At 39.4% G+C, this 18,372-nt stretch overlaps 2 protein-coding genes across 13 annotated transcripts in view; one reads left to right on the top strand and one right to left on the bottom strand.

Moving 5' to 3' along the window:
* GLMN (glomulin, FKBP associated protein) overlaps window positions 1-12,246 on the bottom strand; it is a 42,645-nt gene extending 30,399 nt beyond the window's left edge. For 2 of the 3 annotated variants that reach the window (XR_004528294.2, XM_019919883.3), the window contains exons 1-7: window positions 12,148-12,246; window positions 11,251-11,326; window positions 10,694-10,819; window positions 6,528-6,647; window positions 5,153-5,261; window positions 3,486-3,726; window positions 1,873-1,975 (exon numbers count right to left, since the gene is read on the bottom strand). Coding sequence is in view for 2 of the 3 variants with exons in the window: in XM_019919883.3 (XP_019775442.1) it covers window positions 1,873-1,975; window positions 3,486-3,726; window positions 5,153-5,261; window positions 6,528-6,647; window positions 10,694-10,819; window positions 11,251-11,289 (738 nt within the window). In the remaining variant the exon portion in view is untranslated. Of the gene's footprint in view, window positions 1-1,872; window positions 1,976-3,485; window positions 3,727-5,152; window positions 5,262-6,527; window positions 6,648-10,693; window positions 10,820-11,250; window positions 11,327-11,723; window positions 11,746-12,147 lie in introns of those variants that run through there. The other variant, XM_073811132.1, reaches the window with a different exon arrangement.
* A 21-nt stretch (window positions 12,247-12,267) lies between these two features.
* Window positions 12,268-18,372, top strand: part of RPAP2 (RNA polymerase II associated protein 2) — an 84,597-nt gene continuing 78,492 nt past the window's right edge. For 4 of the 10 annotated variants that reach the window (XR_012334612.1, XM_073811117.1, XM_073811114.1 and 1 more), the window contains exons 1-2: window positions 12,274-12,398; window positions 13,139-13,184. Coding sequence is in view for 5 of the 10 variants with exons in the window: in XM_073811117.1 (XP_073667218.1) it covers window positions 12,326-12,398; window positions 13,139-13,184 (119 nt within the window). In the remaining 5 variants the exon portion in view is untranslated. Of the gene's footprint in view, window positions 12,399-13,138; window positions 13,185-18,372 lie in introns of all 10 variants that reach the window. The other 6 variants (XR_012334610.1, XR_012334611.1, XR_002173148.3 and 3 more) reach the window with 3 other exon arrangements.

Genomic DNA, 18,372 nt, shown 5'->3' with positions numbered 1-18,372 from the left:
CATTAAACTATGTATCTGTTTATATCAGTTACCAAATCATCTCTCATCCTCAGAAGCTATTTCCCCTAAAGTTCTGAAATCTCCTCTCCTAACTCCTCCTATCCCTCCTCAAATTTCTAATTCAGGATACAGAGGGCTGACTGTAAGTTAAACACAGATTTTTGACTGAGCAGAGTTGTGGTGCCCCTACCCCCTGGGCATTGTTCAAGGGTCAACTATATAATATGATAGGATCTTTTTAAAAATTATATATGTATATATTTATTTATTTATAAGTATTAGAGCAGAAAAAAGTCTGGAAGGTGTTGTGAAATAACAGAAAAAATATATATATTGGTCTCTGCTAATGGTTGCTGGCACGGGGCTCCTGAAACCCTTTTTTTTCTTTTTTTCCTGAAACCCTTATAATTTCCTAAGTGATAAGAGCACTAGGAACATCTCTCGTTCTAACGTTTGTCTTTAACCCTGTCCCTGACAAAGAGCTCTAAAACCTCTGTAAATTCTTAAATGATAAGACATTAGGAGCATCTTTTGTTCTATTAAAGTGACTCTGAGTGGGCACTAAGATGGTTCCTGGATGGGGGGTGGTAATGAGAAAGACCAAGCCATGATTAGAAGCTTGGAATTTTGAGCCCCATCCCTCAGTTCTGTAGAGAGGGGAGAGGGACTGGAAACGGAGTTAATATCTTATCATGCCTAAATGAGGAAGCCTCCATAAAATCCCCAAAGTATGGGTTTCAGAGAGCTTCCAGGTTAGCGAACACATCCACATACTGGGAGCGTGACACACTCCAACATCATGAGAACAGAAGCTCATGCACTTGAGACCCTCCCAGACCTTGACCTATGTACAATTATCTCTTCATTTGGCTGTTCTATCTCTTCATTTGGCTGTTCATCTGCATCCTTTATCATATCTTTTAATAAACTAGTAAACATAAGTAAGGGTTTCCTTTAATTCTGTGAGCCGTTCTAGCAAATAATCGAACCCAAAGGGGAGGAGGTCATGGAACCTCTGATTTGTAGCCAAGTCAAACAGAAGTTGTGGGTAACCTGGGGACCTAACACGAGCAATTGGCATCTGAAATAGGGAGCAGCCTCATGGGACTGAGCCCTTAACCTGCAGAATCTGATACTATCTCCAGGTAGTTAGTGTCAAAATTGAGTTTAACTGTAGGACACCCAGCTGGTGCAGCAGAATTGTTTCGTGTGGGAAAGAAACCCAATGGGACTTCCCTGGTGGCTGCATTGGTAGGCTGATTCCCTCAGAGGTTAGGAATCTGCCTACCAATGCAGGGGACACGGGTTCAAGCCCTGGTCCAGGAAGATCCCACATACGGTGGAGCAACTAAGCCTGTGTGCCACAACTACTGAGCCTGCGCGCCTAGAGCCAGTGCTCTGCAACAAGAGAAGCCACCGCAATGAGTAGCACACGCACCACAATGAAGGGTAGCCCCCGCTCGCCGCAACTAGAGAAAGCCCATGTGCAGCAATGAAGACCCAACACGGGGGTTGGGTCAAAAATAAATAAATAAATAAATTTATTTTTTAAAAAAAGAAAGAAAAGATAAAACCCCCACACATTTTGTGACCAGAAATGCCAGAAGTGAAGTGTTCTGAGTGAAAGTAAAGGAAAAAGACACAAAAGGAGAACTGTAAATTTTTCCAATACAGGTGTTAATATTATTTATATCTAGTTATTGAAATTATTGCTGTTCGTTTTTCATCTTTTTATCTATATTCTATAAAAAAATACATATTGCTTTATTAATAAATGTATCAATTTACATGCCCATGTGCAGTATATGAGAATACAGCAGGTAATATTTTAGATTATAGCAGATTTTATAACATTAAATTAGCTGTACTTACTATTATTTCAGATGCAAAACACCTTAAAGGATCATCTCCAGTGTCATCAGACTGCTCAAGGAATTGTGCTGTCAGCAAAGGGCATTTCAAGCTTCTGAAACAACTAAAATTTAAGAAATGGGTAACGATGAATACAGCACTTCCTAAGTATAAAATACCTAGTTTTCACATGAAAAATAACATAAGCACCAATAACCCAATGGCCTGTAAAACAGGTGATATAAGATCCTTCTTACTAGTAATGGGGAGAGCATGAGAATACCTTGCTAGATTCAATGCAGAGAGTCACTTCCATGTCTGGACTATACCAATGGATACTGAATATTTATCTTAGGACCAGTGCTAGTGTATATGTAGTTTTCATTAGTTTAAGGAAAATCAGGACAATGCAGTAATTTTTTCATAAAGCTATATTTGTTTAATTTAGAAAATCAAATTTATTCTGTGATTAAGCCTTACCTATTTTAGTTAAAATATGTTTTCTTTCATGAAATAATGGGTTTTATAAATGGTAAAAAATGCTTTAATGTCCTAACCCGACAAAATAGAAAGCTAACAGTGGTTTTAGTCTCAAAATTTTAAAAATAAAATTACTGGTCCATATTGTTCAATATAATCCAGTCCAGCACTACCTAAGAGTCTCATATATAATTAAAGCCCCATATATAATTAAAAATTTTTTAGTAGTCACATTAAAAAAGTAGTAAGAGACAAGAAAAATTAATTTAAATAATTTCTCTTATTAACCCATATGTCAGAAACATTATTTCAATATGTTACCAGTATAAAAATTGAGGTATTTTAGTATTTCTTTTAATAACAAGTCTTCGAAATACAGGGAGGATTTTACACTTAGAGCACTAAATTTGGACTAACCATATGTCAAGTGCTTGACAGCCATACTGAACAGTGCATACATAGTCTACAGCAGGGGTCCCCAACCCCTGGGCCACGGACCAGTACTGGTTCTCGGCCTGGTAGGAACCGGGATGCACAGCAGGAGGTGAGCGGCGGGTGAGCCAGCGAAGCTTCATCTGCCGCTCCCCATCACCCCCCATGGCTCCCCATCACTTGCATTACCGCCTGAACCATCCCCCACCTCCTGCCCCTCCCCATCCGTGGAAAAATTGTCTTCCACGAAACTGGTCCCTGGTGCCAAAAAGGTTGGGGACTGCTGGTCTACGGTACCCCTGGAGTGAATGCTACTGGGTTCTCTGCTACTGTTTTTGTTGTCAAATTGGAAGTTCAGCTGTCTGGTGCACCTTCTGCTGCTTTCAAAGGGAGAGTAAAAACATAATTCCCCTGCAGAAAACCAGATTCTTTGCGCTACACCCATCTATTTCCTTCACTGCTATTATTCACTTACCATGGCAAGTAAAGGCAACCCATAGAAGAATATAAGTAAACTAAACAAATGGATTTTGGTTTCATTTTTTTAAAATATCGATGCTTCATTAAATGCCCATGTTATATCAACTGAACTCCATATTCTTCTAAAATTCAAAATTAGAAACTAGATTTAAATTTCCATTGCAAACAAATAAAACAAAGAAACATAAAATAACTGAACTATCACTTAAGTCCATTATGAATTATTCTTAAAATATACTTACAATTTCAGTATTTCATCCTTTAATTTTTCATTTTCCATTGAGCTTTCCTTGTTATCAATGACATCTTCCACAAAAGGCTTAGTGAACTCTATTAAGGCCTTGCAGCACTGACAAAGGCCATAGTCATCTGCTTGTATTTGTTCTTTTGAGTATGGAACAGGAAGGAGAGACAGCTGACTCCAAAGCGTAGACAATGCTAATCCAACTGAATATGCCTTGTTGTTACGAAGTTTCTGAATCACTAAAACAGAGACCAAGTTGTTACTTGAGGCAGCCTCATCAAGTATGCTAAACATGGGAGAAGTCCAATAAATGCAGAAGTACAACACATATTTCCCCCCCATATTTTGACAACTCTGATATCAGGATGACATATCATAGCTTAACTGGCAGTATTTTTTTCCTTCTTAGGGGTTCATAAAATAATGGAGCATCTTACAATCATGGCACTTTACAACAGATGCCATCAAATTTTGTTCAGGTATGTTTACACCACAGGTTACATACTTAAAACGAAAACACTTCTTTCCATATTTTTTGGTTGTTATAAGTATAAAATAGGAACAAGTGTCTTGTAAACTATAAAGCACTGTAAAAATGAAAGGCAGTAGTATTAGATTTTTTTCTAGAAGACTTTAAATATTTCAAGTTATACAAAGCTGTTGGGAATTCACATTTAAAATAAATTTACTCTAGCTTCTGATTTTGGGTCCTTCTACCAGACTCTGAGTTATATGTATGTTATAAAATGAAAAAGTGGTCTCTTCCCATGCATAAATACTGTCTGCCTTGGTTGCCAAAGTCCATTACTTATCAATACTATTTTTGCACTCAGTTATGGAAACTTTTCTTTCCACACTTGTTTCATTGTTCAGTAGTACCTTTGTTATTCCCAATCCCAACCTCCTAAAGCAAAGGCTGAGCAATGCCCTGCCCGATACTGTTCTTAATTAAGATACATGACTACCACAATGCTATCAAACTGAGCACTGCAGAGGCAATCCTTTAAATATGTTTACAGGAAAAATTCTAAATATAAGCTGCAGATAGGAAGGTTAAGCAAAAACTATAGGTCACAACAAAGCACATGAAAAAGAGCATGACATTCAACAAAATATTTACTGGGTACCATCTCTGTGCCAGGTATTGCCAACTTTCTATGAGTAGCAGGATTCAAACTCGCATTGCTATTACTAGTTTAAGCAGAGTACTAAATAATTAGGCATAAACTATGGGACTTCCCTGGTGGCACAGTGGTTAAGAATCCACCTGCCAATGCAGGGGACACAGATTCAAGCCCTGGTCCAGGAAGATCCCACATGCTGCAGAGGAAATAAGCCCGTGCACCACAACTACTGAGCCTGTACTCTAGAATCCATGAGCCACACTACTGAAGCCTGTGCACCTAGAGCCTGTGCTCCTCAACAAGAGAAGCCACTGCAATAAGAAGCCCCTGCACTGCATCGAAGAGTAGTCCCCGCTCGCTGCAACTAGAGAAAGCCCACGCACAGCAAACAAAGACCCAACGCAGCTAAAAATAAAAAAATAAATTTATATAAAAAAAATAATTAGGCATAAACTTTGCTATAGTGTTGACATCTTGGAATAATATCAAGGCACTTACACAAATAAAACAAGAAACACTTAGATGTCAATATACTTATTACCTGTTTGTAATGGCCGAAGTAAAAGAAGAATAATTTGGGATATCTGTTTTCCAGAGGGTTCTTCAATCAGCTCAAGCAAACCCAACAATAATTCCTTTGGATTACATAACTATAAAAATATTCACAATTGAACCTGTTTAATACAAGTTGTATTTAAAGCCACATGATTATTATTTTTAAAAGGCATATACTGAGACAGTATAATTATTTTTGTTTAACAGTAAAACACCTCATAAAAAGTTTTTAAAAAATACACTAGCAGGGAGAATGGATACATGTATATGTATGGCTGAGTTCTTTTGCTGTGCACTCAAAACTATCACAACATTGTTAATCGGCTATACTCCAATATAAAATAAAAAGTTAAAATTAAATTTAAAAAAATACACTAGCAAAACAGAGAGTCTGAGATTCTGTGAAAGCAAGAAGTCAAGGGTCTCCCAATGGACAACTACATTTAAGAGACTTAAATTCCTGACTAATGGAAAAGTTAGAGAAATAGGGGAAAGGAGAGCCTGAACACCAGAGCTGAGGTTTCCTCTGAGCTTTGCCTGTCTACTCTGAAGGCTGCCTTTGTCTCCCAGGGCTTCCAGCAGGTGGGATCTTTCTGTCTCATACTGCTAGGGTAGTTAGATGAGTGTAAAGTCTCTTTTGTTTTTCCTGAACAGACAAAACTTTGCGTTGCTTTCTGACTGGTTATATTTTATCGCCTCACTTGCCTTGTTTCTCTAGAAGCTCTCATAGTTAATAACTAATATCTAGGGAGTTCCCTCTTTTCAAGTACATATTTGTGTCTATTTACAGTGACCTCTAAGTGGCTTCTTATGTCCTTTCTCTTAGAGTTTCTCTCTTGTAACCATCATTTTTGGCTTATAACTCTATTAACCTTTTACTCAGAGTCTACCTAAGGCTGTCAGTCACCACTAACCTATTTCCTACTCTTATTTCCTCTGTTATCACTGGCATTCTAGGTTTTTCATATTCTTTTAGGGAACATACCATAGAAGAAAGAACACTCATATTTGATTTTAGTTCCAGCGTTGCCAAAACATCAGTGTGGTCTGAAACTACCTCTTTAAAGCATGAATTTCACATCTGAACAATAAGCTACTTTTTAAAAAATAGAGCTTTTTAGGCCTCTCTCTGAAGATTCTGAATCAGTGGGTCTAAGATGAGGTCAGATAATTCTTACATCCAGAAAATCTGGGAAAAATGAAATGGACTGGCCCATCCAATAAATAAGGATGGGCCTTTTCTCCAAAGAGTTCCCACCTATACTTTCATGAACTAAAAGCTTTCTCACCAAAAACATTAAAGGGAATTATAAAACATTGCTGTGTATTGTGACAAAGAGAATCTAGTTGTGTTAACTTACCTTTACCAATAAATCAAGCATCAGAAAATAATACTTTCTTTTATCATGTTCCTTATCATTCCATAAAAGGTATCGAACAACAGGACCAACAAGATTCCAGCCCATATTCTTAATGATGACCTGTAAAAACATTTTCATAGTACAATAAAGCAAATACTGCCATCTACAGGACTCTCACAGTGAGCTTTCTTAACCTGGAGGAGCTGACAATTTCCTCTAAAACAGGAAAGATGAGGCAAGTGAATCCATGAACATCTCACCATTGACTTCCTAGGGTTGGCTGTTAACAGGTAACAGCATTCTAAAATAGTTTTTAATACTTTCACTGAGGAAAGGCAAATGGGTCTTTACTTTTAACCAGGTAATTTGGTCTTTCCCAGTTTTTAAATAGTTCCTCTAGGGCGTCCCTCGTGGCGCAGTGGTTGAGAATCCGCCTGCCAATGCAGGGGACACGGGTTTGAGCCCTGGTCCGGGAAGATCCCACATGCCGAGGAGCAACTGAGCCCGTGTGCCACAACTACTGAGCCTGCACTCTAGAGCCCATGAACCACATATACTGAGCCTTCATGCCACAACTACTGAAGACCATGCGCCTAGTGCCCGTGCTCTGCAACAACAGAAGTCACCGCAATGAGAAGCCTGCGCACTGCAATAAGAGCAGCTCCCGCTTGCTGCAACTAGAGAAAGCCTGCGCACAGCAACGAAGACCCAACGCAGCCAAAAATTAATTAATTAATTAATTAATTTAAATGCTAAAGTATAGCAGGAGAATAGTCACTTCTACCTGGGGAAGGCAAGAAAGGCTTCCCAGAATAGGTGATAGCTATGCTAAGGCTTGTTAAAGAAACAGAAGTTTATCAGGCATAGATAGGTGGGAAATACATTCAAGGCTCAGAAACAGCATTGTGCTAGGACTTAACATGTCCTAGAGAACTAGCAACAGAAAAATGTCAGGGTATGTGGACACATAGTTCAGAAAAGGAGATGCTATCTGTTTACATCTTTATTTATCAACTGGAAGTTTTAGTGTTTGTCTTACCAACCTGCATGAGGTCCCTATATGTTAATATTCACTTCACTGTATTTACGACAAATTGTCATTTGGTTTTTTGGTTGTCCTAATTTTTTATACAGCAAAATACAGTGATTTTTTTTCTTTGGTCCCTTTTCTAGTGCTTTTAGGTCTAAAACGGTTTTCCCCTTGAGATACATAAATACTCATTTAAATTAGAAAAAATAAATATATATACACATATACTTATATATACACACATATATACACATATATATACATATATACTCATATACACACACACACACACATATATTGCCTTTTTATTCAGTAAGATTTACATTGGAAACATGGCATAAAATGAAGCCTTAAATTGATTTTTTTTAAACAAATAGCAAAACAATCATGTTTTTTATCTAATGGGATAGCTTCCATTGATCTCTCTGAATATTTTTTTTGCACTAGTTTTTTCTTCTGCCTGGCACACTCTTACCCAGACAGTCCCATAGCTTACTGTGGGGCTGTCTCTGCTTCCTTCAAATTTCTGTGCAATTTCACCCAACACAACCCATCCCCCTGATCATGCTGCATTATTCTCTATAGAATTTATCACTTTCCAACTTACTAAATGATTTATCTGTCTTTGCTAGAATTTAAGATCCATATGGGGCACTGATTTTTGTTCATTACTGTATCTATTCCCAGCATCTAGAGTAGGGCCTGTTACAAAACAGATGTTCCAGGGCTTCCCTGGTGACGCAGTGGTTGAGAGTCCGCCTGCCGATGCAGGGGACACGGGTTCGTGTCCCGGTCCGGGAAGATCCCACATGCCGCAGAGCAGCTAGGCCCGTGAGCCATGGCCGCTGAGCCTGCGCGTCCGGAGTCTGTGCTCCGCAACAGGAGAGGCCACAGCAGTGAGAGTCCCGCGTACCGCAAAAAAAAAAAAAAACAGATGTTCCACAAACACAGGTTGAATTATGTCTATTACTTCTAAGCATGACAAATTATCCTCTCTCCAAAGATCTGATATTATGTCTTGTTTTCTTCTATCTTTTCTGTGGCCTGACTTTTAATATTTAGGTCTTTACTAATCGGGAATTTATGTTATATATTATTATAACACATATAATTTTTCCAAATTACTAAATATCAACAGTGCTGATGTTGAAAACCCCTGCACTGTAGTGTCTTAGGACAAACTACCATTCCTGTGACTTAAAGAAAAATTTTTTTACACAAAGCAGATTAATAGTAAATCTTGATCAATCTTGATTGTGTCACCTGCAAGTAAACTAAGGTGCAGTTTTAAACTCTGTCTTATCAATATCTGAACCTTTAAATTTAGAAGACCACATTACAAAGGTGATCCTCAAGCTATCAAGGCTAGGCCTCACTATGCTTAAGTCTATCACAATCACCTAATCTCTAAGAGTGACACACAAATCTACATCTTAATGTTGTATTTCTCTACTGAGCTCTAAACATTACTTTTCGATTGCCTGCTGCATCTTAAACTCAACGTTGCCAAACAATGCCAACTTATTTGTCCTCTGCCAGGGAACTTTCTCTCCTCCTTAAGTTGCCTGTTTCTGTTCAGGATGTATTGTCTTCTCAGAGGCTAGAAACCCCATCACCTTTGCCACCTCACAATCAGTCCTCTCTCTTCTACTCTAAAACTTCCTTTCAAGTGCTACACTGTGCTAACCAGAGGCAGAGCAGAATCGTTAAGAGCTCTGGAAACAGGCTGCACAGGTCTGAATGCCTGATGCCACATAAAAGCTGATACTTTTGTGCAAATCACTTATCATTCAGTGACTCTTTCCTTATCTAGAAAATCCTATCTCATGGGATTCAGGAGAGACTAAGTGAGTTAAAAGATGTAAAGCACCTAAGACAGCACCTGGCACATAGTAGATCTCAATAAATATTATTAACTTTTATTAATTTTATTATTAGCTAAAAGTAAGGTACTCTCAAAGATAATCCTCTGAGAATGCAATTGGGAAAAATCAAGGAGTTAAAGAAAGCATTAAATTTATTTTATTTGGGGCTACAAAGGTATTATAAACACATATCAAAAACAAATGTACTAAATAAAATGTGCTAATTTTTATTTTAAAAAATTATAAATAAAAAGGGATAAGACCTTTGAACTAGTAAGAGATTCTATAACAATGTATGATTAAAAAGTTTTAGTAATCTCCTAAATACAATCAAGGTGCCCTGGATATAATCCTAGGCCAGCATGACTAGATTGTGATATCAACAAAGAAAATTTTTTTTTTTTTTTTTGGCCATGCTGCATACCATGGGGGATCAGAGTTCCCTGAGCAGGGATCAAACCTGCGCCCCCTGCAGTGGAAGCGCAGAGTCTTAACCACGGGACCGCCAGGGAAGTCCCCCAAAAGAAAACTTCTGTATAAATAAATAGGACTATAAATGAAGAACGATTATGTTCCTGGAAAGAAGATGATCTTCCCTTATATAAGAAGAGGGGTGGGGATGGGGGAGGGGTTCAAAGACACAAAATTAGGCAGTGTTGTCAACACTGTGTCCCAGCTGTTCCTGATCCCAAAAACATCCTTTCTCATTGTGCAGAATGATTTCTCAAGACAATTGTAGCTGGATGATATTGGCCAGTAAGGTCATCCAGCTCTCCCAAAATATGATCTTACTTAATATTTGGTTTCCCATATACACCTGGCTGAAGGAAAAGAATGTGCTGATGACCAAAAATGAATATGTAGCCTGGCTGATACTTATATTTCTCAATGTTTCTCAATGTAAATTGCTAATTCAAATACCACTTTGATCTCTAAACCAAAAGTAATCCCCACTCTTCTAAAGCATTTTACTTACATTTCAACTATAACACTTACTCTGGAGAAGCTAAATGAGTTAACAGATATAAAGTATCTGTTTATTCTGCCTCCTATTGCTAGTTCTTTACATGTTTATCTCTTCCACCAGACTGTAAGCACCTTAAAGTATATAATTAGTCCTAATTCCTTTTTATTTTCCACAGTTTTCTACTGTGGAAATTTAAGTTGATTCTTAAATGTTTGCTGAAAAAAATAAATGGATGAATAATAGCATCATGTGGCTATTCTCTTCCTAGTAAAGACTGAAAAGTACATACAAAGATTATACTTACCTTATTCTCTTCATTTTGAATAATTTCTAATAGCTGATCTATGTGCCCTTCATCTATGCATCTTTGGCCTGCTAACTGAAACAGGCCAAAATCTTCCTCTTTGAAGTCTTGCTCTTCTAGGATTTGCTGGCAAAAACAAAATAAACAAAAAAAACAGTAATTTTAGGCAAATGAAAATTCAATAACTACTTGACTTATTTTATCTCTCTCTAAAAAAAGAAATGTTTAAATTCTAGATAAGGTGCACATAAGCGTATATATGAAAATTAGGATTAGCCTAAAAATACTTTAATAAATCATCTTGAAATCCACTGTACCAAAGAAATCTATGAGAAGGATCAGTAAATTATAAAGATTATAAAGATTATTTCTCCAAGTGACATACTCCAATCTGTCTTCCTGCCTTCATGCTATTTATTCATAGGTCAAAAAAAAGCAAGGATTAAAGAAGATTAACAATTTGAGTGACTGCAGATGTAATTAAAAGTAATCTGTGCTCTGCCCATATTTTGAAAGATTATTTAACTTCATAAAAAGAAAAAGAAAAAATTACTTACACATCTCTTTATTATGGAATGAAGTTCCTCCACAGCCATTCCTTCTTGTTTTTCCTAGTTTTGATGCTGAAATGTACTAACATAAGACAAACTGTTAACTATCAGTAATACTATATTGAAGTATTAATAAGTTGTTTCATTTTGATTATTAATAAATACAATACAGAAAATGGAAAGTTTTAAAGCTGAAATGGTTTTACTGAAAGTTAGTATGTTAGCCTAAGAAAATTTAAAGAAAGAAAATCCTCCTGTTTAATCTTTTAAGTTTCCCTGGAGCATAATTTTGAAAGATAAACTCAAGGAAAAAAAAATCCTTTAGTGCACTCCCAAGAGGCAGCTCAAATTTGGACTACAAGGGCTTAAAAAGGCAGTCTTTTTTACTCCAAAAGGTGGGCCTGAAATCAGTTCTAATCATCAGGGAATTTTTTATTTTTTAACCCACTTGACAGAAAATGGAGTGCAACACAGCTCACCCGGAGGGGGTGAAAGTTGAGATGTCCTCCACCGCCAAGTGTGACCAGGGCATTTGTACGAGATGTAGCCCCCCCAATATAATCAATCGAGCTAGTGAAAACACTGTATCGCACGGAGGCAAGGCAACAGGCCGCCCTCAGGACAACACCGTTGCGTTCCCACGGGCCATCGTTTCCCCCGGAGGGAAGGCCCGTTCCACGCCCCGCAGGAGGGGCGGGGGGTCGGTGGTATCCTCACAGCAGCGCGCTCCAGGGCGGATAAAACCCCAGCGCGCGTGCAGGCGGCATCCAAGGGAAGCCATTTCTCCCTGTTCCCGCCTGCGTCGGCCTTCGGGCCCCAGACCTCGCGGGGGCGCCGGGTTTTCTGAGACTCACCGTCCACCGCGAGCCCCGGCCGCCCGGGACCCCCGGTACACCCACTTACCCGCCAGGCCTCTCGCCGCCCTCCTTCTCCTTCTGCTCCTCCTCCTCCTCCTCCGGCAAAGCAGGCCGCTTTCCTGGCCCCGCCCCACCCCAGCCGGCCCCGCCCCGCGCTACGCGACGGGAGGCGGAGTCTTAGGGGAAAGGCTCCTGGGCCGGTTCCGACGCCGACGACGCTGCCAATGGCCGACTGGGTCGGGAAGGTCCCTGCCGGCCGTAAGGCCCGGGGTCCTCGCGCCTCCCGAAACGTCGCAGGTAGGAAGAAGGGCCTTCCTACGTTTGGAACTGAGAACTGGTCCCCGACAGAATTCCAGACTGAGGCGTGCGGGGCGCTCCCGAAAGGTTGCCCCAGGGGAGGAGGTCTTCGGGGCAGAGAAGGCCGGGAGATTCCCGCCGCCGAACTCTGGCCTTCTGGGAAAGACCTTCGGCCAGACCCCCACCTCTTTACACTAGTGTTCCGAGATTTCCCCCAGAATGGGCTGTGCTCCAGGCTCTGAGGGAATGAGAAGTAGAGGTCCTGGGAGCCTGCAGCTGGGGTCGCCAGAGTGGATAAGTGACCAGGGCAGCGTCGGTAGGCCGAGTGCAGCTGACCTCGACTCAGGCACTGGTCCTTCTTCCAGATGTGCTGCTGCTTTGGTGCCCTGGTTCTCTGAGGTGTCAGACGCCTCTTGCCCGGGAGCGAACATTTAGGGGGACGGAGAGCGGTTGCCCCTAGAAGTACCCAGATCTCGGGCTTTCAGGAGTGCTTAGCTATGCGACTGTGATACAAGAAAAATCAATCCTGAGAGAGATACATTTTAACCAAGAAAAATAATTAGTTTGCAAAACCAAATTGGATTCCCTTCCCATTTCATTTGATTTTCACACAGAATTGGAAGTGAAATGTGTGGAAAAGAAGAAAAGATGGTCTACAGTTTATTTGGGCAAGAATCTGTCCTGTAACCTGGTGTGTTTGTGTAGACTTGACCTACTGTTTTTTGTTTCTTTAATTGTAGGTACTAAGCAGACAAGTGCCTTGAAACAAGAAGATGCTTCTAAAAGGTATGAGAACTACTCAGACAGCTGCTTTCACTTATCTGTTAATCACATATTAATTGAACCATTTTTAAAAACAATAATGGGTGCTACCTCAGAGAAAATTATTTTGAGAGAAGGGGAAGATCTGGGAAGTACGATAAATTCTATCATAGATTGTTATTTTACCTACTCCACACCTTAAGAAAGTCCAATGGACACTTTTAGATTGCTGGTGAAGGTATGAGTATCTGTAGAAAGATGTCTATGGGAATAAACATTCCTGAATTAACCAGGTACTTTTTTTTCATCTCTTCACATAGTCTCCTTTTTTTGCATTATATGCCAGAGACTCCAAGAAACCTTTTTTGTTGTTGTTGTTTGTTTACATCATGTCCATATTTTCAGCAAAAAGTTGTCCTGTACTGTTTATAGGCATCTCCTAAAAAGGCTTTATCTCCTGTCAAAAAGGTTTTTAGAATAGATATAGTCTATGAGGATGATTAAAGTATACATATCTATAAGGTATCATTTTATAAACTATTGGCTTTGGCCTTAATTTACTCATTCTTTCAAAAATTATTTACTAAATGTAAGACATGCCAGATTTGTGTTAGGCCCTGAGGATATGATTTTTAAAAATTTTTTTAATTGAACTATAGTTGATTTACAATATTATATTAGTTTCAGATGTACAACATAGAGAGTAAATATTTTTGTAGATTACACTCCATATAAAATAATATTAATAATATTAAAAAATAATAGCTAAATTTCCCTGTACTGTACAGTACCTTCTTGTTGCTTATTTATTTTATACATAGTTTGTATCTCTCAGTCCCATACCCCAGTCTTGCCCCTCCCCCTGCTGTCTCCCTACTGGTAACCACTAGTTTGTCCTCTGTATAAGTGATTTCACATAATATTTGTCTTTCTCTGTCTGACTTATTTCACTAAGCATGATACCCTCTGGGTACATCCACATTGTTGCAAATTGCAGAATTTCATTCTTTTTTATGGCTGAGTAGTATTCCATGGCATGTATAAACCACATCTTTATCCATTCATCTGTTGATAGACACTTAGATTGCTTCTATATCTTGGCTATTGTAAATAATGCTGCTATGAACATTGGGGGGCATGTATCTTTTCAAACTAGTGTTGTAATTTTCTTCAGATATATACCCAGGAGTGGAGTTGCTGGATCATATGGTAGTTTTAGTTTCAGTTTTTTTGGGAACCTCTGTACTGTTTTCCATAGTGGCTGTACCAATTTACATTCCCACCAACAGTATGGGAGGGATCCCTTTTCTCCACATCCTCGCCAGCATTTGTTATTTGTAGACTTTTTGATGATAGCCATTCTGATAGGTATGAGGTGATATCTCATTGTGGTTTTGATTTGCATTTCTCTGATGATTAGCAGTGGTGAGCAGTTTTTCATGTTCCTGTTGGCCATGTATATATCCTTGGGAAAATGTCTATTCAGGTCTTCTGACCATTTTTTAATTGGGTTGTTTGTTTGTTTTTATATTGAGTTGTATCAGCTGTTAATATATTTTTGGGTATTAACCCCTTATTGGTCATATCATTTGCAAATATTTTCTCCCATTCAGTAGGTTGTCTTTTCGTTTTATTGATGGTTTCCTTTGCTGTGCAAAAGCTTTTAAGTTTCATTAGGTCCCATTGGTTTATTTTTGTTTTTATTTCCATTTCTCTAGGAGGTGGGTCAAAAAGGATCTTTCTGTGATTTATGCCATAGAGTGTTCTGCCTATGTTTTCCTCTAACAGTTTTATAGTGTCTGGCCTTACATTTAGGTCTTTAATCCATTTTGAGTTTTTGTGTATGGTGTTAGGGAGTGTTCTAATTTCATTCTTTTACATGTAGCTGTCCAGTTTTCCCAGAACCACTTATTGAAGAGGCTGTCTTTTCTCCCTTGTATATTCTTGCCTCCTTTATGAAAGATAAGGTGACCATATGTGTTTGGGTTCATCTCTGGGCTTTTTATGTCAAAGAGTATTCTGACTGTGTTCTCTTCTGGGAGTTGTGTGGTTTCAGAGGCCCTGAGGATATGATTTTGAACAGAATACACACAGTTCCTTTCTAGTGGAACAGAGAAATACCAATTAAATTATCACAAATAAATACATAATTACAAATTATGATAAGTGCTATAAAGGAAAAGACTGTGATGGAGGAACTAGAAACCGGGATCCAGTAAAGCTGGAGGTTGGCAGGAAGGGTGGTAGGTTTTCAGGGAAAGGCTTCTCCAAGAAAGTAATAATTAAACTGAGACCTGAAGGCTAAGTAGGCATTTACCAGACCAAGAGTAGTGAGGCGAGACCGCCAGCCAGAAGTGGCAATATGTGTGACAAGAAAAAGCTTAGTCATTTAAAAAAAAGGAGATGCTGAGGGTGGTATGCAGCATTCTGAGCAAAGGAAGAAAGCAGCATAGGAAAAGGTTAGAGGTGGGTTCTATTCAAACAGTGCCCAGTAGGCCATGGTGAGAAATTCAGATTTTCTAAGTGCAAATGGGAAAACTTTAATAAAGTAGAAGAATTTAAGTTTTAAAAGTTGTAAGATGTTAGGGATAGTGATCATTTGGGAGTGGAGAAATCAGATAAATTTGAGATCTGTTTTGAAGAGTATTCTCCTGTGGAGCAGCATGATTATAGTGACTTGGCTTTAGGAAATATTATTGGGTGGGCCAAAAAGTGCCTTCAGTTTTTTAAGTAAAAATAAAAGACACATTTTCCATTTTCACCAAGAACTTTATTGAACATCTTATTCACCCTTTTGTTCCACTACCTTCTGCCTTTTTTTAGGCAACTTCATAATTCCATCTTACCAAAACTTTTAATCTTTTTGAGCAAAGAACTGTTCCAGGTACCTTTTACAGTCTTCCAAGGAATTGAAATTTTTTCCATTAAGAGAATTTTGCAAAGCCCGAAATAAATGGAAATCCAAAGGTGCAATGTCTGGTGAATTGGGTGGATGAATCAGAACTTCCCAGCCAAGCTGTAACAGTTTTTGCCTGGTCATCAAAGAAACATGCGGTCTTGTGTTATCCTGATGAAAGATGATGAGATTTCTGTTGGCTAATTCCGAATGCTGCTTTCAGGTGGTCTAATTGGGAGCAGTACTTGTTGGAATTAATTGGTTTTCTGGAAGGAGCTCATAATAGATGACTCCCTTCCAATCCCACCATACACATATCACCTTCTTTGGATGAAGACCGGCCTTTGGTATGGTTGGTGGTGGTTTCATTTCACTTTTCCCGTGATCCCTTCCATTCCACACTGTTGTACAGTATCCACTTTTTATTGCCCATCACAGTTTGTTTTAAAAACAGAATGTTTGGGCTTCCCTGGTGGCACAGTGGTTGAGAGTCCGCCTGCCGATGCAGGGGACACGGGTTCGTTCCCCAGTCTGGGAAGATCCCACATGCCGCGGAGCGGCTGGGCCCGTGAGCCATGGCCGCTGAGCCTGCGCATCCGGAGCCTGTGCTCAGGAGCAGGAGAGGCCACAACAGTGAGAGGCCCACGTACCGCAAAAAAAAAAAAAACAAACAGAATGTTTTCATTACATTTCAGTTGAGAATCTCATGCGGAAATACAGTCAAGAAGGGTTTTTTTTGTTTTTCTGAAGGGTATTTTTTTTTTTTAATTTATTTTTGGCTGCGTTGGGTCTTCATTGCTGCGCGCGGCCTTTCTCTAATTGCGGTGAGCAGAGGCTACTCTTTGCTGTGGTGCACGGGCTGCTCATTGCAGTGGCTTCTCTTGTTGTGGAGCACGGCCTCTCGGCACACAGGCTTCAATAGTTGTGGCTTGCGGGCTGTAGAGCGCAGGCTCAGTAGTTGTGGTGCACAGGCTTAGTTGCTGCGCAGCATGTGGGATCTTCCCGGACCAAGGGCTCGAACCTGTGTCCCCTGCATTGGCAGGCGGATTCTAACCACTGCGCCACCAGGGAAGTTCTGGTCAAGAAGGTTTTTTTCACTTAACTTATGTGGAGCCCAAACATCAAAGCAATTCACATAACCAAGCTGGTGCAAATGATTTTCAAGGCTTGATTTGGATATTTTGAGTGTATCTTCTATCTCCCGAGTGGTATAATGTTGATTGTTCTTAATTATTGTTTCAATTTGATTGCTGTCAACTTCAACTGGTCCACCCAACTGTGGAGCATCATCCAGTGAGAAATCTCTAGCACGAAACTTCTCAAACCACTTTTGACACGTTTGATCAGTCCCAGCACCTTCTCCGTACACTGCACAAATCTTTTTGCGTTTCAGTTGTGTTTTTACCTTTCTTGAAATAATAAAGCATGATATGCCAAAAACGTTGCTTTTTTCTTCCATCTTCAATGTTAAAATGGCTACACAAAAATTCACCAATTTTGATAAGTTTTTTTTTTTAACGTAAGCTGATATGACAGCTGTCACATACAATCTAACAAAATTGTTTCGAATGAAGTTAAAGACAACTAAGTGCTACTAGAGCCATCTTATGGAAAAAACCTAACAAACCTTTTGGCCAACCAAATACAAAAGTAAAGTTTAGTTAATAATTATAACAATGTAATTTGCAACTCTCTTCAACATGGATCTGACCACAAGCTTGAGATTATATTTTATTCTAAGCACTATGATTTGAAGAATATAGATAAGCTGAAATGTATTTTGAGCAGATCACGCAGGATGATGAAACAATTAAAAATCCTTGGGGTAGCCAACTAGTTGTTGAAAGGAGTGATCCTTCATAAATTTATTCCAACTGAAAAATACTTATACATTCAATCCAGGTGAATAGTATTAAGCCAGAAATTAAAGAGCTTTGCAAAAATATAAAACAATTCCTCTCTTCACAATAAATTTTTCATTTAAAAATATGTTAAGCGCTTCCCTGGTGGCTCAGTGGTTAAGAACCCACCTGCCAATGCAGGGGACACGGGTTCAAGCCCTGGTCCAGGAAGATCTCACATGCCGCGGAGCAACTAAGCCCATGCACCACAACTACTGAGCCTGCGCTCTAGAGCCTGCAAGCCACAACTACTAAGCCCATGTGCCACAACTACTGAAGCCTGTGCACCTAGAGCCCATGCTCCGCAACAAGAGAAGCCACCGCAGTGAGAAGCCCATGCACCGCAACGAACAGTAGCCCCCACTCACGGCAACTAGAGAAAGCCCGTGCACAGCAACAAAGGCCCAGTGCAGCC

This window comes from Tursiops truncatus, chromosome 1 (assembly GCF_011762595.2).
Source record: "Tursiops truncatus isolate mTurTru1 chromosome 1, mTurTru1.mat.Y, whole genome shotgun sequence".
Classification (NCBI taxonomy): Eukaryota; Metazoa; Chordata; class Mammalia; order Artiodactyla; family Delphinidae; genus Tursiops; species Tursiops truncatus.
Note: the sequence above shows the minus strand (reverse complement) of the source record. Positions and strands in the feature narration are given on the sequence as shown.